We start from the raw sequence: 25,892 nt of genomic DNA on the forward strand, positions 1-25,892 counted from the left end.
CCTTCTTTGAGTACCTTTTTCTGTACTGCTCATCATTTCCACCCATTCTAAACACATTCCAACCATCAAAACCATGCCAGGACAGCTCATTTTTCTAACCCTAACCCTACCCTGATGCACCGCTCTGCTGTGGCACGTGTGCCATAGGTTCACCAGCACTGCTCTAGACTATACATGACAGTAATGGACAGGCATGTTTTATTCACGATTTTCTTCTTATTAGCTGTTCCCTGTTGTTCAGCTCAGGTCTCAGCACGATAATATAGCATTTGGGGAGAAAAATGCAACACAGCAACCCTGCACTAGAAGCTAAGATGGAGAAGACCTCCACAGCAACCATGGACTTCCCCCTTGTGCTAAGGTAGGAAGGAACAAAAGAGAGCCAAACACTGCAAAAGACCAGCATGCTGAAAGTGATGAACTTGGCTTCATTGAAACTGCCAGGCAACTTCCTAGACAGGAAGGCCACAGTGAAACTGATGCCCGCAAGAAGGCCCATGTAGCCTAAGGCACAGTAAAACATGGTCACACAGCCCTCATTACATTCCAGTATGATTTCTTCAGCCCGGGAAAACAGATCAATATCTGGGAAAGGGGGTGAAGTTCCCAGCCACACAGTGCAGATGCCTGCTTGGATGAGGGAGCAGGAAAGGACAATGACACTGGCCTTCTCCTTTCCCAACCACTTCCTCATCCTGGATCCAGGCTGAGTGGCCATGAAAGCCAGAATGACCAAGAGGGTTTTTGCCAGTACAGAGGAAACAGCCACTGAGAAGATGATGGCAAAGGCAGCTTGTCGAAGGAGGCAGGTAAGCTCCTGAGGCTCACCAATGAAGAGCAATGCACAAAGGAAGCAAAGCAGGAGGGAGCTGAGCAGAGTGTAGGTGAGCTTCTGGTTGTTGGCTTTGACAATGGGAGTCCTGTGGTTTTTCACGAACACAGCCAGCACCAGAGCTGTGATAAAAGTGAAGGCAAGAGCAAGGATTGCTAATGTGAGCCCAAAAGGTTCTTCGTAGGTCAAGAATGTTGTGGTCTTCAGAAGACAGAAATCCCAATTCTTGCTTGGATACTCTGTATCTAAGCATGGATTGCAATCATTCATATCTAGAAGGGAAAGGAAAGGGAAAGAGATGGTGTTGATCTGACAAAAAGAAGACAGGCAACCCAAAAGAAAGAATTCAATGTCATAAATCTTAGTATATTAATATCAAAGGAAATCCTGACTCTCTGAATACAGATGTGGAGCACCTGTCAGTCCCAGGCTCTGGATAGAACTCTCTTTGGCCTATTCTTGATCTTTAAACATCACTAACAAGGGCAGTCTTTGGATGCTGACAATTATCTTACCCACGACTCAGAAATTTCCTCCAAACCTTGAATGTTAAATCTGCCTACCTTTGGGACACTGCACTTGCAATGCCTCTCTTGCCAGCCAAATTGAAATATGGGGGGATCTGTATTACCTCAGGTCCCCCCACATTATCCTTACTGCCACCTGATTCTTACCCACCCCTCCCCAAATCAATACTCTTCTTTCATGGATGGCCAGCTGATCTTTAGGGCAGTGGTACTCTCTAGCTATCTGCTGGGTGAGAGCAGCAATTATCCACTTTAGCTCAGTGGATCTATGCTTGGTACCATGACAACTTGTCTCTCCTGAGTCAAACAATACCACAAGCTCTTGTGGTACCAAGAAACTATAGAATAGGGCATTATTTTGTTTTGTGGTGTCTAATAAACCATAAACTCCATGATTGGCTTTGGATGACAAAGCTGATGGACTGTTATAAAAAAAGCAACCATTGCTTGTTCTGTCCTGTAAACCCACACAATGAGTATGTTTTGTTTTGTTTTGTTTTATTGATCTGTTATATTTCCCTGCTGCCCAATGGTCATTGCTTTCTGAGTAGTTCAGAAGAACTAGTTTAAAACTGATGTATAATATAGAAAGCAAAATGCAGGAGCAACACAAAGGCTGAAGATACAGCCAAGCATTTAAAAGGAGAGAGACTGAACAGGTAAAATATCCAGGAAAGCAATATCTGCACCTGGTGCTGGAAAGAGCACAATCTGGCAAAGGGCCAGGCAAGCTCTCTGGGATGTTCACACCAAAGTGCACTGGCTCAGAGAAAACTCTCTTCTCAGTAGCCCCCATCTCACTTCCCTTAGCAGGGACTTCCAAGGAAGTATAAATTTATGTTTGTTTTGATTTAAAGTATTTCTCTACCATATATATTTTTATAGAACATCCTGAGACCATTTACAATAATAAAAATATTAAACCAATTTACAGTATCTGATTAAAATAGGATATTTAAGAGGAGATGCTGTTCTTGGTAACCAGGCCTCAAGCCATGTAGGTTTAGAATATTTATTCTAGCAGACATCAGTCCACATATGAACTGGCAGCTGGTGCAGATATTATGCCAGCCTTTTAGGGCTTCTTAGCAATTTCCTGCCCTGCTTTGGACCATCTGAAGTTTCCAGACTATTTTTAAAAGAAGCTTTTAATAAAATGCCTTACCGCAATCCATCTAACAGGCTACCAGAGCATATGACTGGACATGGATATGATTGGCATATCAGCCTAATCTGGTGAAGGGTCCCCCTGTGTCTCAAGGAACAGTTCTGCCTAACCTGAACTGTTACGGGGAGTGCAGCCTTCTTTAGAAGAAGTGTAATATCACTTTTCCAGGCATGTGAACCACACCTGCAATACCCCCATATTGCTTGGATTGAATCTCAGTTTATTACCCCATATCAATTCCATTACCGTGGTCAGGCACTGATTCTAAGAATTGCTTGCCTCTCCTGGACTGAATGAAAACATGTAGGATAATTTTGAAGTTTGAGCAAGTATATAGGAGAGGAGATGCTCTTTTTAATCACCTGGCCTCAAACTATTTAGGAATATTAATTCTAGCAGATATCCATCCAGACACATCGATAACATGTTGATCCACACCTCCAGATCACTTACCCCACTGATTTCATGAAAACATTTCAAAAGATAGGGAATAACACAGAAGAATGTGGAGCTGCATTCCATGAGTGCCAGGGCATAGTACAATAATCAGAGATTAGCCATTCAAGCAGCAGTTCAACGGCTGCAGTTTCATTTCTCCAGTTTCAAACCCAGACAGTTCATCCAGAAGGATACCTTTTGTTAGTATTATTGAACACTAGTCAAAAGTCCAAGAGATTCCACACATTTCCACTTTTCTTTCTCCATTCCTTACAAAACCTTCTGATTCCATTTGAACCACAGAAAAACAATGACCCCAATCTACAAATCTGCCACTTTTAACATCTGTCCAATGAATGCATATCTCCTACCCTTCTTGCTTGAAATCTTCCCGGCTGGACAAGGGATGCAATCATAGCAGCAATATGGCTCCCCCTCCTTCACTTTCTTGCTAGAGCCTGGACAGCAACTCTTGGTGCATACAGAAAGTGGTCGTGTCTAATATGTGAATTAAAAGCAGCATAAATATATCGAGACAAATCTTCTATAAAAATGGAATGTTCACAAGTTATTGCATGTGTTACAAACCGGCCTGGCATTTCAGGAATCTGTGATTCTTAATTGACTACCATGTATTGCAAGTTATCTTTATTTGGTGGTGGGTGCCCACAGAGACCCCTATTTTGTAGGCAGAAATACAGCAAATGATAGAATAATTTACTGGATGAGATGCCACCCCTTGAAATTGGATTTCTTAACTACCTGTAAGATATTATCTTAGATGGGTGCATTGAACTGCTTAAAAATCTGTTAATTTCAACAGGCAAATGTTTCGTCTTTGCTGGAAACCAGTAGCATCATCATCGCGGATGTGCTTCAGCAGCACCCTTTGAACCCAGAGCTCATATCCTAGAGAAGGTACAGCTCTGGAATTAACTGAGAAACTGTGGGAACAAGAAAGTCATGATAATGACTTTCAGCATATTTCTTTGATCTAATTTGAGACTCAAGTCAGTAGATATCCCAGATAATTTGCTGAAGATCATAGCAGAAGTCTACTATGCTGATGGACCAAGTTTTGTTGCTCCTGGAGATATAGTAGTGCAACTGACAGATCTATCAAAGAGGACAGAGACAGAGCCTGGACAGGGGACTAACAGAATTACTCCCTAATATATGCTCCTTGGAATGCTAAAGATGTCCCAAATGTTGGTGTAAATGTACATGAAGGGCTGAAGCGGAATGTGTAAAATTGAGTGGGTTAAATTCAATGGAGAAAGAAATCCTGCCTTAAAAACCTTTGTTCCGTGTCCATATCATCACTACAGATTGCTGAAGAGGACTGAACTCTTCAGAGAAATAGCTTCATAATAAAAAGCAATGCAGATGAGCGGCTGAAATGGTAGTTATACATCAAATGGAAGGCAGCCAGAAAGGACATGCCCTGGATGCTCTTTGCTTTCCTGAATTGCAAGGCTGAGAAGAACAGTTATGGGGTAATTCTGGTGAGGAAAGCCCTGTAATATGGGCCTTCAGTACAAAAAGGGCACCTTGCTTAAAACAGTCGATGCTTAAACACTCATAATTGGACTACCTTATTGACACTTCCCTTCTCTTGCACTTTTGTAGCATGTGCCTTGAGACTTCCCAACAATATTGCCACAATCTAATCCAAATTGGAAGGCAAGGGCAAAGTATCAGGAGAAGATAAACAAGGGAAGTGGGGGGAGGGCCTGATGGGAAGAGCAGAGATGACCTTTCTCTCCCTTCATTCTGTCCTGGATTTTTTTTTCTTTTTGCATATTGCTTAAAAAAAGGACTTTTCAGACCTCTTTTGTGGGTGCTAGCTGTCTTTGCTTTTGCAGGATCTCCAGCAAAGAATTATGAACAAGAGTTCCTGAATATTTATTTATTCTTACTTACAAGCCTTACTGTGACAAAATTTGGATGGTAGTGATCTGAGGTCTATGGCTGGTGTCATAGCCAGGCTCTGGATACTCTGTTACTCACTAAATGTTCCCAACACATCTGGGAACAAGCACAAGGGCAATAGACAGACATTTACAGCAAATACTGGTTGAATTAGCATGGCTGCATTTTAACTGAATGTTTCAAATGTTGGCTCTGATATTCCTTATATAAAAAACTGACATAAATTAACTGTATTTAAATTTCTTCCAGTGTTTTGGAATTAATAGTATTGCGGGCCAAGAGAGTTCTTCCCATGCAAGTTCTCCCTTTTTATGCCTTCACTTCGCCCAATATGCTTTTTTCAATCCAAAAATAATTTTGCATGACACCTTGTTTGAACTGACTCAAAATCAGCAGGATTGAAGGTCAGTGCTTCTTACACCGAGATGACCAGTGGCTCCTACCTGATTGAACCAGGGGTGCCATGTGATGGCAGCCTCATCAATAGCAAGAGTTTGGTCTGGAGAAGCCTGAAGATCGAGCTTTCCAACTTTCATACGGAGAAAAGATTCATTGGGGAAAAACTTCCAATTAATAAACTCAAATACAGTTATCACCTCCCCTTTCTCATTGAAGGAAACCTCATTCTGAGCACTGTTATTAAATGAAACACCTCTCAGAAACTGATGGAGCTAGATTGACAATGGAAACGAGAAGGAATAGTAGATTGAAGTTTAGCTTACAAGGCTTAGTTCTAACATCAACTGAAGAAGAATGTCATTAATAATTTCCAAGACTGAGAAAGGTGATTGAAGAAATGCTACTCATGTATTGAATAGGAGTTATCTTGATGCTCTTTCTTTTTACCCCAATGGAGAACTCAACATAACATAAAAGTAGTTTTTCATCCCCAACTTTTCTCCTCACAGCAACCCTCTAGGGCCTGTTAGGCTGAAAGTAGGTGATCGACCCAAATTCACACAGTGAGATTAGTGGCAAAATGGAGGCTACAAGTTGGGATTTTCCAGTCCAACTCTCAGAAAAGGAAATCAGAGGAAGGTGACTGGAGTATAATTTGAAGGGGAGTTTGAGGGCACTTGTGACAGCAAAAGACAAGGGGGTTTCACACTTGAATGCTTAGAGAATTTACCCTCCATGGCTCTTCATTCCTAAACTTCTGTCCTTTAGTCTTCAACATGGCCCTGTGTTTGACTTCAGATGAGGACCTGGCATGCATAGCATGGGCCACAGCATAGACTGCATTGTAGATGCTGTAGCTATGGCCAGTCATGCTCATCTCAAAAATAGATCCAGAAAGTCTCTCCAGCTTTTCCTTCCCAGTGCAAATCACTTCTTCCACATCGTTGGCTACTGAAGTTGGGAAAAGACAGCCAAAAGCTTGTTCCCAAAACAGCCTGAGAAAATCATCTCCTTTTGTGCTGATTGGATTTCTGCTTTTCTCAAATGATTGGAATCCTGGTACATCATTGGAGTGAATCCTCAAGGACAGAGTACCATGGAATAATCCTGTGTCCCAGTTCCTTTGATAGACAAATGCATTGATCTCTATGTGGGCTGAAGCTATCCATACTTTGCCTTTTATTTTGCTTTCCCTGTTTTCCAGTTCTGGTATATATGTCAGCACTCTAAAAATTGCAAAGGAATATGATTCTCCATGGAGAACTACTACATTGGCTTTACTGTCCACAAGTTTATCATGTATCATTGCCCCCTTTTCTAACATAGCATTAATTTTAATGATGTAGGTGTGTGTGGGGATCTTTTCAATGAAGGCAAAGCAGACACCTCTTTTGGAAAACATTGGAAAGACAGTTTGCAGGAATCTTTCTCCATTGTCATTATCCATAAAAACAAGTCCAATCCACTTCCAGCTGAAATGCAGCAGCAAAGACAAAATCCCCTCATACTGCAGAGTTTCGTGAGGAACCATCTGATAGAAAGGAAGTCCTGGTGTCTTATCATTCATGACTGGAGCCACGCCATAGATGAGCTAAGGAGAGGCTGAAGAAATGTTAGCATGAAGGCATTAATGATTAGAGCAAGTTCATTCTGATCTATAGGCATGCTGTCAGGAATTCTCAGTGAAGTATGCCAAGACTTGTGAAGCTTATTCTTTCCAACTTATGCCCAGCCTCCCTCAATCTGGAGTCCTCAACATGAATTTTAGGACAATTCTCATGATTCCCAGAAATCATGACTTGATAAAAGCTTCAGTGCAACACACCTCCATGGAATCATGTTCCAAAGTGTATTCTTTTCAGTCACCCTTTTTAGAGAAATACCTAAATAGTCATGAATGTACATGTCAAACTGGCACCCCATCTTTCTAGGATACAAGACATAATGTTAAGGTTGATGATGTACTAAAATACCATAAAAAGGGAGAAATAGTATTGCACACAAAAGTATTAAAACCAATCAAATAAGTCAAATCAAGCCAGAAAAGGAGGCATCACATTCCTCGTTTGAAAGAAATCCATGTCCTGGCAGTTCTGCAGTTCCTAATTCAGCCCTACATGACAGATTTTTTCTGATTTGCTCTGTGGAGGAACTTGCATTTGAATAAGGGGATCCCTTCATTTTGATAATTTTTTTTGCCACAGCAGTGTCAGGTTGTAATATTTTCTGGTTTCCACATCCATGTTATGCCAAACGGGTTTGTCAAATCATCACTTTTCCGGTAATGTTCCTAACTGTTCAAAGTCAGAATATGCCCCATATACCTCATACACTGCTGCAATTTAGGTGCTGCAATCTCAATGAACTTTGACAGATGGGCATCTTTTACTTTACATCTATGGGGAAAGAATATTTTAAATGAATTTAAGTGAAAACATTTTAAACAAATTTTTATTGTTTATGCTATGGTACTAAGGATAGAACCATAGAGCCTATTGGCAAGAGTGGACAATTGCCACTGTCACCCAGCAGCTAGCTGGAGTGCATCACAGCACTGAAGATCAGCTGGTCAGTGTCGCGAGGTGAGCACGTGATTTGGCAGGGGTGGTGGTGAGAATCAGGTTTCAGTAATGATAGGTGAGGAAGCAATAGTTCTGTGGTTTTCTTTGGTAACTTTTTCTGGTGTTCTTCCCCAGCATAAATTGCTGACTTGAGCTAGGATGCAAAAAAATACAGTGAAAAAGGAATGTTTAAAAAGTCACAAAAACTTGTAAGACATTGATTATAGGAATATTAAAATTGTTGATAGTAATTATAAAAGTGCACATGGTTACAACATATTTCTAGTCATCTTATGTTTGAACATCAGTGCAAACAGAATGTGTGTTCATTCTGGCAGAGGGCAGATATATGGAGTTTAAGAAAGAGCACCATCATGAGGAGAGAGTAATGTATTCTCCCGTTATATAAATGAATTAAAAAGAAAATGACTAGGAACTCCTCCACTTGGTTTCACAGGAATGATTTCTCAGACAGGAGCTGGAAACAACCAAGGAAGAGTGGTATTATAGGAGTATTCAAATCTCTTACATATAGAAAAGAACAGGATTCCTACCTGTGGAATCTTGTAGATGTCCAAGATATTTGCCACATTGAGAGAGACTTCGGAGTCTAGTGCTTCAATGACTGCTATTAGATTATTGTGGATGTGGCATTTATAGTTGGGGACCAATTGCTCCTGCACTGACAGAAGTCGCAGGGTGGCCTGGCAGGTTCTCCTTGCATTTTCATAGCTGTCATAGATACGGAAGCCCAAAGTGTGGTTGGGCAGTATGTGAGGGCTCTCATTGATCTCCTTTACTGCAAATGTCAAGGCCAGAAGATGCTGGTAATTCTTTGGGATCATGCTGAAAGGAGAGGTGACACCTGAGGCACAGTGGAAGTCAGCACTTATGAAGGAAAACTGTACAAGCATGGCCAGAAAGAAGGTGCCTTGAGTTTGGGCATTAGCCTGGAAAAGTGCAAGTCACAGAATGAGAGTCTACATGGACAGAGCAAGGCTAAACCATAGGATGCAAACTGCTTTGAGTTTGAAGAGTCTCAGTTCCTGAGAACAATTGATGTGGCTGTGCACAAAAATGTCTACAACAGAGAAAAAGGACTGGAGACATGAATATTGGAGAGATTATGGCAAAAATATATAGTCTTGAGCAAGATGCTTTTGAGAAAATAGCATTACACAATTAATGCACCATCTTTGACTCTGTGTGTGTGTGTATGTGTTTTGTCAAAGTCTGCATTCATGAGCAGCCTGATTTTGTGGTAATTGGAGGGAATGAACTTATGACTGAGTAGAGTTAAAACAGACATGGATGGGGCATAACTTCATTTATGGGTCCTTTTTGCCTGGGTGTGTATGTACAGTTGCACCTTAAGCCACAGTTTTGAGGCAAAAGTTCTGAGACTGATCATTGCTGTGGCAGATGAAGAGGATAGTGAAACAATCAGCAATGCAATTCTTACATGAGTTGTTTCAGTGAGTCTGGTGCGGGTTCTTCAGTGAAGGTGACTAAGTTGGACATGAATAAACCATGAAAAGTGATGCTGCCAATGAGGATATCTCCTGACTGATAGGCCTGCAGTAGGTAGGGTGGTTCCCAGATGCTGCTTTTGAGAATGGGTGTCAGGCATACAATTTGGGAAAACATTGTTAGAAGCAAAACCACAAGAAGCACCATTCTTAGCACAATGCAAACTTTACCCTTGTCACCCAGATTTGCTTCTTTTCATCAGCCACACTGCATTCTTTGAAGTGCTCTAGGATGGAATTCCTTGTTTGAATGGTTGTTTTGTTTGCCTGAACATGTAGAAGCATCCTATGCTGCACCATAGGCACCTTGATTATCCTAGTCCCTTTATTATCTATGCCTTGTTCTCAGCATATTTATGGCAGCCTTCACTTTTCTGTTTCGTTTAGCCTGTTTCCATTTGAAACTCCAGAGGGGTTTTATGGAGCAGTAAGAGTAATTACTGTCATTCTGAGAATTAAAATGCACATTATCAGTCAAAAGTTGCAAATCTCCTGTTGAAAAGGTGGGGGGGGCGGGAGGTGGATATGTTTGTTGTATCTAAAAATTGGCCACTTTATGCTTGGAATGCCTCAATGAAGGAGCAGAACTATGTTCCGTTGGGGACATTTTGTGTGAATGCGAGGTATTACAACCATTAGTGTTGTTTGTCATGAGCACACAGAGGCATTTTGCAGTGCACATCCTTTTGATATAAAGTGGTAGTTATGCACACATGATGCTCCCATGATTCTTTGGAATCATTTTGGAATCTTTGTGAACTCAAGCATTTTCATCATCTCTTGCTCTCCTGTTCTACTCTTCTACTCATCTTCTCTTTTTACTTTGTGTAATAAGTTTTAATTCATCTTGAATGAAGTGTGGTCTCTTCCAGTTCATCTCCCTGCTCATTATCTCAGTCCAGGGTTCTGGCTAATTTTAGGGGTTCATTTTGGAGAAAATATATGAAGCCCATTCCCATCAATCATGATCTAGCTCTTTTCAAAGGTCCAATGAGATTTGAGGCTAAACTTCTTTGAATTGCAGTGGATGATTCCAAGCTCCTGAACTGCTTTGCACTAGCTCCCTTGCAGGGGGATTGGATCAACTTTCCCTAAGCATCATCTGAATGTGCTGAAGTATTTGTTTGCAATGTCTGCTTTTCTTCCACCTAAAAGAAATGATTAATTCTCAGCAAGCTCATAAATTTTCAGGTATGTAACATGCATAAATGCAAGTTCCTTGTGAGCTTGCCCAGTGTTTCTGCAGCACTAGCCCAGAATGGAGATCTCCACAATGCTAGCAGCATCCTTCCTCCATGTCACCTCCAGTAGCAGTTTGTGCTGCTCTACCAGATATGGAAGCAGGTCATGGGAAGGTCAGCAGGACTGAAACTCTGCACAAACACTAACTTGTGCCCCTTCTGTGTCACGTGCAGCAGCTACTTGTGTTGCCAGTTCCTCAGTTTTGCTCTTTGAGCATTTGTGGATTTCTTGGCTTTGCTTACTCTGTAAGATGGTGCTGAGCAAGAGAAGAAGTCTGCATATGCCAGGTGAAGAGCTGGGGTTGATCCCAACTCTTAGCATTTCCTCCTCTTCACATTGATGGATTATGTTGGTTCCCTCTGTTTTCTCCACCCAGTTCTGAGTAGAGATGTGTAAGGAACCTGTTAGGTGCAAAAAAAGAAAAAGAAAAAAAAAGTTCCATTGGATTCCCTAGGTTTGGCTTCCCAAATTTCAGTCCATTCAGCAGCCCAGTCGATGTTCTGAGTGAGTGTTCCCAGAATTCATAGGGTGTTGGCCAGGAAATGAGCCCCATGTGCTGTGTAAGCAGTGCCATTCTTCCATGCCCACTGCTGCACCTTGCTAGCAGGAATGCAGCAAGTCAAAGCTCAGTGTGACCATGAAGAAGTCACTGGAACAGCTCATGCTGCTGTGGAAAAAAGCAGCAGTGCAGGGAATCCTCTGATACACCTCTCTGGGCTTCCAGGTGCACTGCATCATTGCCACCCTCTTGTTTCCTGATAGCACCTTCATTTGTGTCCTGCCTTGCTGGCACTTTCTTGCTGAATCATGCTCTGACACTGACAATAAATAAGAAAGGAAAATGTTCTAAGTACTACATATGCCAATTGTAATTCATTGTCAGGATTCCACAAAAGGAAGATGATACCCTATGAGTGAAATGAGTAGCATTGATTGCTTTTGCTTCATGCCAGGGTCCATATACTTAAGTTCATTGGTCCAGAAGCATGATTTTGTGTTACATGCTCAGGATTAGCTGCTACAGAATCATTCTAAAATCACTGGAAATATTCAGAAACTGATGGTCTTCATGAAAGGCAGCTAAAAGTAAATGCGGGGCTATGTGCTGGAATTGTCATGTGTTATGATTTTATTTCAATATGAGGTGATTTTTATATGATTTTTCCTGATGATGTACACATAAATCAATTCTCTAAAGCAACACAGCCCTCTAGACAAAAAATGATATTGAAGAACAGGCATGTACTCCTCAGTATTATCTTTTAATAATTTGTTCTTTGTTGTTCAGTTCAGACCTCAACATAAATACATAACATTTGGGTAAGAAGATGCAAGCCAGCAATCCTGCACTGGAAGATAACATGGAGAAGATCTCCACAGCCACCATGGATTTCCCCTTGGTGCTGAGGTAAGAAGGAACAAAAGAGAGCCAAACACTGCAAAAGACCACCATGCTGAAAGTGATGAACTTGGCTTCATTGAAGCTTCCAGGCAGCTTCCTGGACAGGAAGGTCACAGTGAAACAGGATTGCCAGGAAGCCCATGTAGCCCAAGGCGCAGCATAACATCGTCAAGAGCCCTCATTACATTCCAGCATGATTTCTTCAGCCATAGAAAACATGTTGACATCTGGGAAAGGGGGTGAAGTTCCCAGCCACACACTACAGATGCCTGCTTGGATGAGGGAGCAGGAAAGAACAATGACACTGGCCCTCTCCTTTCCCAACCACTTCCTCATCCTGGATCCTGGCTGAGTAGCCATGAAAGCCAGAACAACCAAGAGGGTTTTTGCCAGCACAGAAGAAACAGCCACTGTGAAGATGATGGCAAAGACAGCTTGTCGGATGGGGCAGGTGAGCTCCTGAGGCTCACCAATGAAGAGCAATGTAGAAAGGAAGCAGAGCAGGAAGGAACTGGGCAGAGTGTAGGTGAGCTTCTGGTTGTTGGCTTTGACTATGGGAGTGTTGTGATGTTTGTTAAATATCCCCAGCACCAGAGCTGTGGTGAAAGCAAAGGCAAGAGCAAGGAGGGCTAAAGTGAGCACCAAATCTTCATAGGACAAGAAGGTGGTGGTCTTTGGAAGACAGATATCCTGATTTTTACTTGGATACTCTCTGTCTGAGCATAGACTGCAATCATTCATGTCTGGAAAGGAAAGGAAAAAGAGATATTCTCGATCTGAGAAAAAGAAGACAATGCAAATAATTCAAACATGTCATAAATTTCAATATGATGTCATGTCTCTTCCCCTCGTCCGGACTCTTGTGATAGAAAGTTACACCCAGCTTGGTAATTTTCACTCTTCTACTATCAACTTCACTCCTTCAAATGGTTCCTCATTTTGGTTCTCACACTTTCAAAATGGTTCCTCACATCTTCACATTAGTTCCTCACTTTACTAACCATAAGGCAAGCTGAATTCATTTTGAAATGTCCTTCAAAGAGTCTCCTTTTTGCCAACAGTGCTCATGCCTTGAAGTGTAGCAGAGTGGACAGACAGCTTAACAGCAACTCTCCCTCCTACTCCAGCAGGGACTGCTGCATAACAGTCTGATCTATGGGGCTGTTTGCGCCAATGGACTCCCCCTGCACCAGTATCTTTGCCGGCATGAGTGAGAGGGGTGAGAATCAGAATGTAGGTTTCTATGGATGGATTTCATCAATGAACTGTAGTGACTAAGCTGTCCCAGGCATAAAACCACCTTTCCTCCAGCTGTAAATCTGAGCTTCTCTCCCATTCCTGGCACCCTCCCAGCTTCAGTAATTGCCTAATAAAATGAATTTTCAGATGTTCTGGTGAGTTTTCCTTATTTGTCAGAAGACGTAGGTGCATCTGCTTCCGAGATTTCCTTCTATGAATGGAGGGATGTTTTTTGGGAGGGTGTTTTCCACTATTTAGCTCCACCAGAACAGTAAAAAATCAACAGCTTCCAACAGCTTCTAGATGACTTCCTTCTATTGGGCCATCTGTACATTACTAGTTTCATAAGAAGTTGCATTTGGGTTTTGATAAATAAACTTATTGAATTAACATGGTTGTGTTGCAGAAGAAGAAACCATTGAAAAAAATGGTCTCCTTTTCTTTTAGACATTGGTCATTTTTTCATTACAGTAATCAATTTATATCTTGCACCTTGGTGCTGATGTAATTGGTAGAAATGTTAGATGGACCAACATTGCTTAATGTATGGAATTTTGGTATACACTGATTATAAAAATGTCAACAATGTCTGACAACACTGTAAGAGTAAATTTGATTTTTGAAATGATCTGGCTAGATTAGGGATTTTATGACTCTGAGTGCTTTGAGCACCTATGCTAAAACAGAATATTCTTTTATATAAAGAGCCTTTTTGGCTCTGGCCTCTTGGCAGGGCAGTAGAGCAGCAGAGGCACAGGCTGGGAGAGAGCGCAGAGTGGCCAGGGGACCTGCGAAGGCAAGGGAGGAGCTGGGCTGTGGAGCAGAGGGCCAGGAGCAGCAGAGAAGAAGGGGGCAGGGCCAGAGAGGCTGGAGGGGCCAGAAGGGAGCAGAGGGGTGGGGCGTCGTCCCTTGTCTGCATCCCTTCGCTGCGGCCCGGGCTGTCCAGAGACTCCCTTCCCTGAGACACAGAGGTTTGTTTTGTTTTGTTTTGTTTTGTTTTGTTTTGTTTTGTTTTGTTTTGTTTGTGCTGTGCTTTGTTTTTCTTCCAATTTAAATTTAAGTTTATTTTATCCTTGTGTGTGTGCGTGAGTGGGTTTTTGTCTGGGAGAACTGGGTGAGTGAAAGGAACTGCAGGACTAACAAGGCAGGGGACCAAGGTAAGGTCTCAGAAGGGATAACGATGGCAGACCAGGAGATGGCCTTGGCAGGAGTTACGTGTGTTGCTGTCCACTGCAACAGCTGCAACATATTTGCCCTTCTCCTCCAGGAGAGGCAGGGATACACTTGTCCTCGGTGCAAGATGGTGACCCTGCTAGAAGAGGAGGTGAGGTGCCTGAGGGCCAAGAGAGCTCTCCAGGCCCCCCAGAGCAGCCCCCCTCTGGACAGAGGGTTGAGGGAGATGCTACAGAAGGAGCAGCCCTGGAGACATGGAGTCATGTCACCCACAGGAGGAGCAGGCCAGCATGGCCTCCTCCTTCTCCTGGCACCAATCTGGAGCTGGGAAACAGGTTCTCTCCACTTGGGGAGGCTGGGGCTGATGAGGCCTCGGGGGACCAGCAGGACCCCCAGCCTGAGATGTCAGATGGCAAGGGGGCTGCTGCAGGAGAGGCGAGGGCCAGGGCATGGCCGCCCATCAGCACCGGAAATGTACGGAGGTGGGTGATTGTTGTTGGGGACTCCCTGCTGAAGGGCACTGAGCCAGCAGTGTGCTGCCCCAACCTGGAGACAAGGGAGGTTTGCTGCCTGCCGGGCGCACACATCCGGCATGTGAAGGATAGAGTGGAGCGTCTTGTTCGCTCCAGGGGTCACCAGCCGCTCCTGGTGATCCATGTGGGCACAAACGATGTGGCCAGGCAGGGTGTGGTTGGAACCACCAGGGACTTTGAGACTTGGGGAAGAAACTCAGGGAGCTGAAGGCCCAAGTGGCCTTCTCATCAATCGTACCTGTCCGGGGACTTGGGCCAGGAAGGGACAGGGGGGCCTCTGAGGTGAACGACTGGCTTAGGGTGTGGTGCCAGAAGGAACGCTTCGGGTTCCTCGACCACGGCACTCATTTTCTTGCCAATGGACTTCTGGCAAAGGATGGGTTACACCTCACGAGGAAGGGGGAAAGGTCCTTTGGAGATGCTCTAGTGAGCTTTGTCCAGAAGACTTTAAACTGAGCTGGGGGGGGGGTCAGGTCCTCCAGGAAAGTGTCTGCACTGGACAAGTGTGGGGGGAGGATCAGGGCTCTAGGAGCAGGGTTTTAGAGATACTGCAGGGACTGACAGGACTCCTTCAGAGAGGGGCCAGGTATTAGGGAGGATGGGAGGAAGGAGGAGGCTGGGAACTCCAAGGAAAGGAAGTGGTGGGAAGGAGTTGAGGTGCATGTACACCAATGCTAGGAGCATGGGTAATAAGCAGGAAGAGCTTGAAGTTCTCCTGGGAATAGGAGGGTATGATCTGGTGGGAATCACAGAATTTGGTGGGATGAAAGGCAAGTCTGGAATGTGAACATAGAAGGGTATCACCTTTTTAGAAAGGACAGGAAGGGAAAGAGAGCTGGGGGTGTGGCTTTATACGTCAGGGAAGGGATAGGATGCAGTGAGATAGAATGCAGCACAGATGGGGATTCGGTAGAGGCAGTCTGGGTGAAACTTAGGGGTTTTGACAGGGAAAGAGACCTGACAGTGGGGATATGTTATCGCCCTCCAGGTCAACTTGAGACCCTGGATGATATCCTGACAGGCCATATTCTAAGGATATCTCAGGGGAGAGACACAGTAATTATGGGAGATTTCCATCTCACGGATATTACTTGGGAGACTCACTCATCTATGATAGCCAGGTCACGTCACTTCCTAGAAGCTATTGAGGGAGCGTTTTTCACACAGAGGGTCCAAGAGGCGACGAGGGGGGAAACATCCTTGACTTGGTCTTGACCAATAGGGAGGAGCTGCTAGATGAAGTACAAATTAGGGGAGCTCTGGATGCGAGTGATCACTCCATCCTTTGCTTTTAGATCAGGGGACTTTAGCTGGGACTTCTAAAGGGCCAACTTTGACCAACTGAAGGCCAGGCTGGGGAAAGTCTCCTGGGATAGGTTACTGGAAGGTAAGCGAGTTGAGGAGGGGTGGATAGCACTCAAAAGGGAGGTTTTGGAGGCGCAAGCCTTGACGATACCTCTAGTCAGTAAGGTGGGGAGGCGGAGGAGAGTGCCGCCATGGATGTGAAAAGATGTGGTTAGAGGGATTAGACAAAAGAGGAACCTCCGTAGGAAATGGGTACTGGGGGAAATAGACAAAAGTGTATACCGGGAGGAGGAGGGGGCCCATTGAAGAAGGATTCTTCGCAAGGCTAAGGCTGATTACGATCTGAGACTTGCCAAGAATATCAAGAGCAATAAAAAGGGCTTCTTTCAGCATGTAAATAGGAAGAGGAAGGGGTGACAAGTGGTGGGACCACTAAATAAGGAGGAAGGAGATGCAGTGACTGATATGAGGGAACAGGAACAGATGCTAAATGACTATTTTGCCTCTGTGTTCTCCCCAAAGCAGGACGGGGGATATCTGCATAGGAGATTGGATGAGGCTGGGGACTTAGGGGCACTGATTAGAGTCACCCCCCTTGAAGTCAAGGGGCTCCTCAGGGCATTGGACGTTACAAAGACGCCAGGCACTGACGGGTTACACCTGAGAGTACTTAGAGAGTTGGCAGGGGTTCTCTCACACCCGCTGGCCTCCATTTTTGAGACCTCGTGGAGAATGGATGAAGTTCAAGAGGACTGGAGGGTGGCATCAGTGGTCCTAATTTTCAAAAAGGGTAGTAGAAAGGACATGGGGAATTATAGACCGGTTAGCCTTACGTCCATTGTAGGAAAAACAATGGAAAGGCTCATAATAGAGAGAGATCTAGTGATGCTAGATAGGGAAGGGAGGCTGACAGCCACACAACACGGCTTCCGTAAAAACAGGTCCTGCCAGACAAACCTTGTGGAATTCTATGACAAGGTTTCGAGATGGCTAGATGAAGGTGATGCAGTGGATGTGGTATACCTGGATTTCAGCAAGGCCTTTGACAAAGTGCCCTATGATATCCTGGTGGAGAAACTGAGGAGTTTCGGGATACACCAAAGCACTGTCCGGTAGATTAGGGCATGGTTGACTGACCGAAAGCAGAAGGTAACCATTAGTGGGCAATCATCAGGATGGCGGCCAGTGACAAGCGGAGTCCCGCAGGGCTCTGTCCTGGGGCCGATCCTGTTTAATCTTTTCATTAATGACAAGGAAGAAGGGGTGAACAGTCTGCTGATCAAATTCGCAGACGACACTAAAACTGGAGTAGTGGCCACAACTGAGGAGCAGGTACTCCAGATCCAAAAGGATCTGGACAGACTATGGAAGTGGGCAGGAGACAGCAGGATGGCATTCAATGTGGATAAGTGCAAGGTCTTGCACTTGGGGCATAGGAATAGCTGTCATAAGTACAGGTTAGGTGATAAGTGGCTGGAGAGCAGCACTTGTGAAAGGGACCTCGGGGTGCTGGTTGACTGCAGGCTAAACATGAGTCAGCAGTGTGATGCGGTGGTCAAGAGGGCGAATGCCACCCTTGGTTGCATAGCCAGAAGTGTGGCTTCTAGATCAAGAGAGGTATTACTACCACTTTATACGACTCTAGTGCGCCCGCAACTGGAGTATTGTGTTCAGAAAGGATATAGCCAGGTTGGAGTCAGTGCAGCTTAGGGCCACAAGGTTGGTTGCTGGTTTGCAGGGGATGCCGTATGAGGCGAGACTGAGGGAACTGGGTCTCTTCAGCCTGGAGAAGAGGAGACTCAGAGGGGATATGTTGGTGACGTACAGGTATGTGAGGGGATGTCACATGGAGATGGGTAGAGACCTGTTCTCCCCTGCAGAGGAAGGCAGGACGCGCTCCAACGGAGCAAAGCTCAGGGAGCCAAGGTTTCGTTTGGATGCCAGGAAGCACTTCCTGACAGTCAGGACCCCGAGGGTGTGGAATGAGCTTCCACGAGAGGTCGTTGAGGCCCCATCGGTGCGGGTGTTCAAGGATAGGCTGGACGTCCACATGGTGGGCATGTTGTGAGCGGAGCCGGCTGGTGCCGGAGGTCAGACTAGATGGCCCAGGAGGCCCCTTCTGACTCACTCCGTTTTCTATGTTTCTATGTTTCTATAAATCCGTTAGTTACATTTTCTTTTTCTGATTTAGTGTCAACAGTTCTTTCTATGCCTCTTGATCGTTTTAACACAAACCATTTGAGATCTTTCCATGCTACAAAGTTACGTCACATGATATATTATACAAAAGTGAAACAAGAAAGACGAGGAAGACTTAGGAATTAAAAGAAGAGATATTTGCACAACTCTGGATCAAAGGAAACCCCTACATTCTGATTAAAGAAATGTAGCAGCTGTCCATGTTTTCTGCTTTAGACAACATGGCAAGCCATTGTGGTACCAGGAAACCATAGAATTGGCCACTGTTTCTGTTTTTGGTTTCTATTAAACCATGAATCCATGAATGGGTTTGAATGACACAACTGAACAGAATGGTTAAAAACCAACCAGTGTGTGTTGTGTCCTGCAAATTTCTCTGTCAGGTTTTTTTTCCCTTGAATTTCTATGCTTCCCAATGGTCAAAGCTTTCTGAATGGCCCAGTTAGATCTTGATATGGATATAAGTTGCATATCAGTCTAAAGAGGTGAAAGGTGCTCCATGCCATGAGGTCCACCTGTGTCTCAAGTGACAATGCTGCCTAGCCTGAGCCCCTGGGGGGTGGGGGTGTGCAAACCTCAATAAAAGAGGTGGAATATCACTCATCCAGGGATGTGAAACATGCTTTCAATACATGCAGCTTCTCTGAATTGAGTCTCAGTTTATTGCCCCTAATTATGTCCATTATCCAGGCCTGGCACAGATTCAGGGAATCCACTACCTTGTCTGGAATTGGTGAAAAGGAGAAAAATCTAGTGACTTATTCATATCGAATAAGATAACCTACACACCAACAGGTAACCTTCGCAAATGATTTCATGTAGACATTGAACAGGATGGGGAACTACAAAGAGCCCCATAGAATGCCATTTGCCTTCATTGTAGGAATTGAACCACTGTGGTTTAGTGTCTCCAGTTTCCAAACCAGACAGCTGATTCAGAAGGATACTGGCATTGATAATATCAAAAGTCAATGAGAGTTCCAAGAGAAGCAATAAGTTCCTACTTATCCAACTCCTTCACTTACTCCTTTTGATCCCATTTGAAACCCTGAAGAACAAACACCCCAATCTACAATACAGCCACTTTTAATATATTTTCAATGAAAGCCTATTCCATGCTGAGAGATGCTTCTGATTTCTCAAATTTCAAACTTAAAGGGAGTTAAAAATGAATGTCTTCTTCCAGGTCTTCCCAGATTAGTTTTCATATCAGTTTTAAGTAATACATTGTCTTACTCACTATTGAGTGCAAATTCTTGTAAACAATCTGGAGCCTATGGGAATGGGGCAGTATAGAGAGAGAGAGAGAGATAGACAGATAATTTTTTCCTACCCTCCTGGTTTGAAATCTCCTCAGCTGGATATGGGATGCAGTTGTAGCAGCAATATGGCTGCCCCTCCTTCACTTTCTTGCTAGAGCCTGGATGGCAACTCTCAGTACGTACAGAAAGTGGTTGTGTCTAATACGTGAATTTAAAAAGCAGGATAACTATATGGAGAGAAATCTTCTTCAAAAGTGGAAGGTGCGCAAATCAATAGATGAGTTACAAAACAGTAATGTGCAAATCTTAATTCAATACCATGTATTTCTAGTTTTCTGTACTAGTGCTGTGTGCCCACACAGATTCTTATTTTGTAGGAAGAAATACAGCAAGTGATAGAATAGTTTATTGGATGAGATGCCACTTTGAGGATGCCTTGCTTGACTAGACATAAGAAATTATAGGGAGGATGTTCCCTGGTCTCCTGAATTACAAGGTTTAGAATAGCAGATGTGATGTAATTCTGGTTTGAAGCAGCCTTGGAATATGGGCCTTCAACACAGAAAGGGCACATTATTCAAATTAGTCTGCTGATTAAACACTCATAATAGGAGTACCTTGTGGCCTGTACTATTTTTGAGCATCTTTGGGCACTTGCCTTGAGGCTTCTGACACAAATGCTGCACTGTATTCCAACTTGGAAGGCAGGGGCAGAATATCATGAGCAGACAAAAAGGAAAGTGGACAGAGGTGGCTTTTGGGAAGAGTAGAGGTGACCTCTGTACAGTCTATTGGTGTTGTCATAACCAGACTAGAGGTATTCTGTCTTGCTAAATATGCTCAACACATCTGGGAACAGGCACAAGGGAATTAGGTAGACATTTACAATAACATCTAGCTGAATATGCATGGTTGCCATTTAGCTGAGTATTAAAACTGCTGCTTATGATATTCCATATATTAAAAAAGTAAATAAATTTAACTGTATCTAAATTACTTTGAGCTGTTTGCAGTTAATAGTGTTCCTGATGAGGGAAGCCCTCCTCATGCGAGTCCTCTCTCTCTTTTGTCTTCACTTCATCCAATATACTTCTTTCAAACCAAAATCAGTTTTGCATGATGCTTTGCTGGAATCAATGGAAATGATGCTTGTGATATTCCATAAATTAAAAACTGACTTAAATTAACAATATTTAAATTACTTCCAGTTGCTTGGAGTTAACAATATTGCTGACTAAGAAATGCCTCCACATAGGAGTCCTTTCTCTTTTATGGGTTCACTTCATCTAATACGCTACTTGAAACCAAAACCAGTTTTGCATGATGCTTTGATGGAATCAACTGAAATGAAAGCCAGCAGGACAGAAGATCAGAGCTCATTCCAAGGAACTGAGTGGCTCCTACCTGATTAAACCAATGGTTCCATGAAATGGAATCCTCATCTATGGTGAGTATATGGCCTGAAGAAGCCTGAAGATCAATCCTTCCAACTTTCACAAGAAGAAAGGACTCATTGGAAAAGAACTTCCAGTTGATAACATCAAATCCAGCTACCACCTCCCTTTTCTCATTGAAGGAAACCTCGTGTTGAGCACTGTTATTGAATGAGACACTTCTGAGAAACTGATGGAGCTAGATTGAAATGGAAATAAGGAATAGAAGATTGCAGTTTAGCATACAAGGTGAAGTTTTTGCATCAGGTGAAGAATGATGATTAATCAGTTATTAATTATTTCCAGGGGTGAGAAGACTGACAGATGACATGTTAATCTTGCATTGAATGATAGTTATGCTGATGCTCTTCTTTTTTGCCTCCTGTTAAGAACTTAAGACAGCTTAAAATGATTCTCTCCACTCCAACTTTTTCCCCGCAGGGACATTGTAAGGCTGAAAGTAGTTGTCTGATTCCAGATGACACTATATGATTAGATATATGGAGGCTAAACATGGATCTCCCCAGTCCAACACTCAGTAGAGGGAAGAGTAGAAATGTGGAGTATAATTTGAAAAGGAGTTCAGGGGCACTTTTCACAGCAAAAGACATGGGCTTGAGCAATGGGAGAACTTTACCTGCCATGGCTCTTCATTCCTAAACTTCTGTCCTTTGGTCTCCATGATTGCCTTGTGTTTGACTTCAGATGAGGATATGGCATGCAAGGCATGGGCCACAGCATAAACTGCATTGTAGATGCTATAGCTGTGGCCAGTCACACTCATCTCGAAGAAAGGTCCAGGAAGGCTCTCCAGCCTTTCCCTCCCAGTACAAATGTCCTCTTCCACATCCTCCTCTACTGAGGTTGGGAACAGGCAGGCAAAAGCTTGTTCCCAAAAGAGCCTGAGAAAATCATCTCCTTTTGTGCTGAGTGGATTTCTGCTCTCCTCAAATGATTGGAATCCTGGTACATCATTGGAGTGAATCCTCAAGGACAGAGCACCATGGAATATTCCTGTGTCCCAATTCCTTTGATAGATAAATGCATTGATCTCCATGTGGGCTGAGGTTATCCATACTTTCCCTTTTAGCGTGCTTTTCCTGTTCTCCAGTTCTGGTATATATGGTAGCCATCTAAATAGGGCAAATGAATATGATTCTCCATGGCCCACCACTACATTGGCTTTGCTGTCCACTAGTTTGTCATATATTTTTGCCCCTTTTTCTAAAATGGCATTCATTTTAGAAATGTAAGTGGATGGGGGGAGTCGTTCTATGAAGGCAAAGCAAACACCTCTTTTGGAAAACATTGGAAATACAGTTTGCAGGAATCTTTCTCCATTGTCATTATCCATAAAAACTAGCCCAATCCATGTCCAGCTGAAATGTAGGAGCAAAGACAGAATCCCCTCATACTGCAGAGTTTCATGAGGAACCATCTGATAGAAGGGAAGTCCAGGGGTCTTATCTTCCATGACTGGAGCTACACCATATACGAGCTAAGGAGAGGCTGAAGAAGTGTTAGCATGATGATATGAATGATTGGAACAAGTTCAATCAGATCCATATGCATGCTGTCAGCAATTCTGAGAGAAGCACTGCACGAGTTGTGAAGCTTATGCTTTCCAAACTGTAACCCAGTCTCCCACAAAATATATCTCCATGTTCAGAGTGCTTGTTCTTCTAAGTAACCCTTCTTTAAGAACTGTTGAAATAGTCATGACTGGCATCCCAACTTTCTATGACATCAGACTTTAGCCTAGTATTAATAATAATATATTGAAATAGCAATAAAAAAGACAAATAGCATTACAGCTGAAATTTGATAAAGCCATCAAATCAATATAAGCAAGCCACAAAATGAAGCTTATTTCCTCCTTGACAGGAATATATGGGCAGGCCATGTTGAATTTCTTGATTCTCGCCTTCATAGCAGAATTTGACCAATTTGACCTGTGGAGAAACTTGCATCTGAATGAGAGGGACCATAAATTTATTTCTTTTTTCCACCTTAAATTTGTCTGGTTGGACTATTTTCTGGTTTTGTCATTCATGATATGCCAAATAAGGGGTTCAGAATTGAAATATTGATAACAGCAGGCAATTATTGATTTCATATAATTATAGGGCTATTTTGCTAACTGCTTGATGTCAGAACTGTTGTCTATATAAGTCTTATTTATCTGTATAGCTAATTGAGTACTGAAATTCAGAGGTCTAATAATGGTAACAATGTTAATAAAAGTGAATAGTAAAGGCTAACTTTACAATTATTATAAAATAATAAAAATAGTAAAAATAATACTGAAGTACCATTAGTGGTTAGATTTTTCTAGTCATCTTATGTTCAAATGTCAGCCCAAAGGTATACATGTTCCTCTCTCAGAAGGCAGTTATTTTCCTTTGGGAAGAAACTCCATCATGAGGAGGGAATAATATAATCTACCATTATGTAAATTGATTAAAAGGAGATGAATAAGAACTCATCTGCTTCATTTCACTGGAACAATTTGTCAGACAGGAGCTGGGAACTACCAAGGAAGTGCGATTGTGTGTCTGTATCCCATCTCTCACATAAAGAAACAAGATTCCTACCTGTGGGATTTTGTAGTTATCCAAGATATTTGCCATATGGAGAGAGATCTGGGAGTCCAATGCTCCAACAACTGCTACTAGATCTTTGAGGATGCCGCATTCATAGTTAGGGACCAATCTCTCCTGTACTGAGAGAAGTCGCAGGGTGGCCTGACAGGTTTTCCTTGCATTGTTGTAGCTGTCATAGACGCGGAAGCCCAAAGTGCAATTGGGCAGTAGGTGAGGGTTCTCATTGATCTCCTTTACTGCAAATGCCAAGGCCAGGAGATGCTGGTAATTCTTAGGCATCATGCTAAAAGGAGAGGCAACTGCTTAAGCTCAGAGTGGAAGTCAGCACCTACGAAGCACAGCTATACATGCATGGCCAGAAAGAAAGTGCCTTGAGTTTGGGCACTAGGCTGTAAAAGAGCAAGTCACAGAATGGGAGTCAAAATGGGCAGAGCAAAGCTATGCAGATATACACAGTATGAAGTAAACTGCTATGAATTAGATGGCGGGGGGGGTCAGTCCCAGGGAACAGGTGGTAAGACTACATGCAAAAAATGCCTACATCTGAGAAAATGGGCTGCAGACATGACTGTGGGGAAAACTGTATTGAAAATCTGTAGACTTGCTGAAACTGCTTTAGAGAAAAAGCATTATAAATTTAATGAATTGTCTTTGACCCCCTCTGTGTGGTGTGGTGTGTCCATGTCTTCATTCATGTGCAGCCTGTTTATGTGGTAATGGGGTGCAATGCATTGATTACTGATTAAAGGTAAAACTGGCAAGGATGAAACATAGAATCATTTATGGATCCTTTTCCCAGTGGTGTCCTTGTATGGCTGCAACTTCAGTCACAATTTTGAGAACAAGTTCTGGGACTGACCAGTGCTGTGATAGATGAAGGAGAAATAAAAACAAGCAGCAATGCAATTCTTACATGAGTTCTTTGAGTGAGTCTGGTGGGGGTTCTTCAGTGAAGGATACTGAACTAGATTTGAAGGAGCCATGAAAAACAATGCTGCCAATAAGGATGTCTCCTGACTGATAGGCTTGTAGTGGAAAGTGGGGCTCCCAGATGCTGCATTTGAGAATACGTGCTGGACATAGGATTTGTGAAAAGAGTGCCAGAAGTAAGACCTCCAAGAGCACCATTCTCAGCATAGTACCGCTTTTCTGAACACTCAGATACCCCTTTTTTGTGGACAACACTTCAGTCCTTGAAGTACTCTGGAATCAAATTCCCTTCTCGAATGGTCATTTTGTCTGATGAAAGTTGATTCTGCTGATAGAGAAGTATGCAAGATAATACCACAGGCACCTTGGCTTTTCCTAGTCCCTTCCTCATCGCAACCTTGTTCTAGGTATATTTATAACTGCCTTCACTGTTTTCTGTTTATTTGACCTGTGGCCATTTGGAACTCCAGATGGGTTTTGTGGAGAAGCAGGATTAATTGCTTTGAATAATTAAAATGCAAGATAATTACCTTGATTGACATGTGCAAACAGAGCTATTACTTAGTTCAAGAAAAATAGTAAAACACTGGGTGGTTAAATGTTTAGTTCCAATATAGAGTCCAGGAACTTTCACTCAGGAAGCAGGAGATTTTACACTGCCTTTCTGTGTAAAGCACTTACTTTGCACCATGTTTCCCCAGTCATGTTCATCCTTCATTCTTTAGAACCATTTTGGTTCAATTATGTACTATTTTGGGTAGATAAGTTAGCTTTTGGTCTTTTTAAACCTTTCGGTCTTTTATATTATGAAAAATACATGTGAGCTGTTGTCTTTTCATCCTCTCTTCCTATCCTCCTGCACTCATTCCCTCTTTTTAATTCATAGTATAGTTTGCAATTCTTTTTCAGTGAAGTGCAGTTTCATCCAATTCAGGTCATTGTTCAGTGCCTCACTTAAAGCATCTGGCTACCATATTGGGGTTCAGGCAGGACAGAATATAATACAGCCCATGTCCATCACCCTTATCCAGTTTCCTCCAAAAGTCCAGGAGGCTAAACCTCTTTGGGTTGCAGTGGATGCTTAAGAGGTGATTCCAATCTCCTGGGGTGGTTTCACAAGCTCTCTTGCAGGGGGATTGGTGGACTTCCTGAGGTGTTCTTGTTTTTGTTTGTTTGTTTTTGCAC

At 43.1% G+C, this 25,892-nt stretch overlaps 1 protein-coding gene across 1 annotated transcript; it reads right to left on the minus strand.

The window, feature by feature from the left end:
• Positions 1-202: 202 nt before the first annotated feature.
• On the minus strand, positions 203-24,056 carry LOC123016564 (vomeronasal type-2 receptor 26-like). Its single transcript, XM_044417077.1, has 9 exons — positions 23,769-24,056; positions 21,146-21,373; positions 12,216-12,489; positions 10,776-11,029; positions 8,412-8,807; positions 6,027-6,887; positions 5,341-5,568; positions 3,337-3,463; positions 203-1,104 (listed from the first exon to the last, which is right to left on the minus strand). The coding sequence occupies exons 1-9, from the start codon at positions 24,054-24,056 to the stop codon at positions 203-205; spliced, it is 3,558 nt and encodes a 1,185-aa protein (XP_044273012.1).
• Between the last annotated feature and the right edge of the window lie 1,836 nt (positions 24,057-25,892).

Source organism: Varanus komodoensis, unplaced genomic scaffold, assembly GCF_004798865.1.
Source record: "Varanus komodoensis strain SLA01 unplaced genomic scaffold, ASM479886v1 scaffold86, whole genome shotgun sequence".
In the NCBI taxonomy this organism is placed as follows: domain Eukaryota; kingdom Metazoa; phylum Chordata; class Lepidosauria; order Squamata; family Varanidae; genus Varanus; species Varanus komodoensis.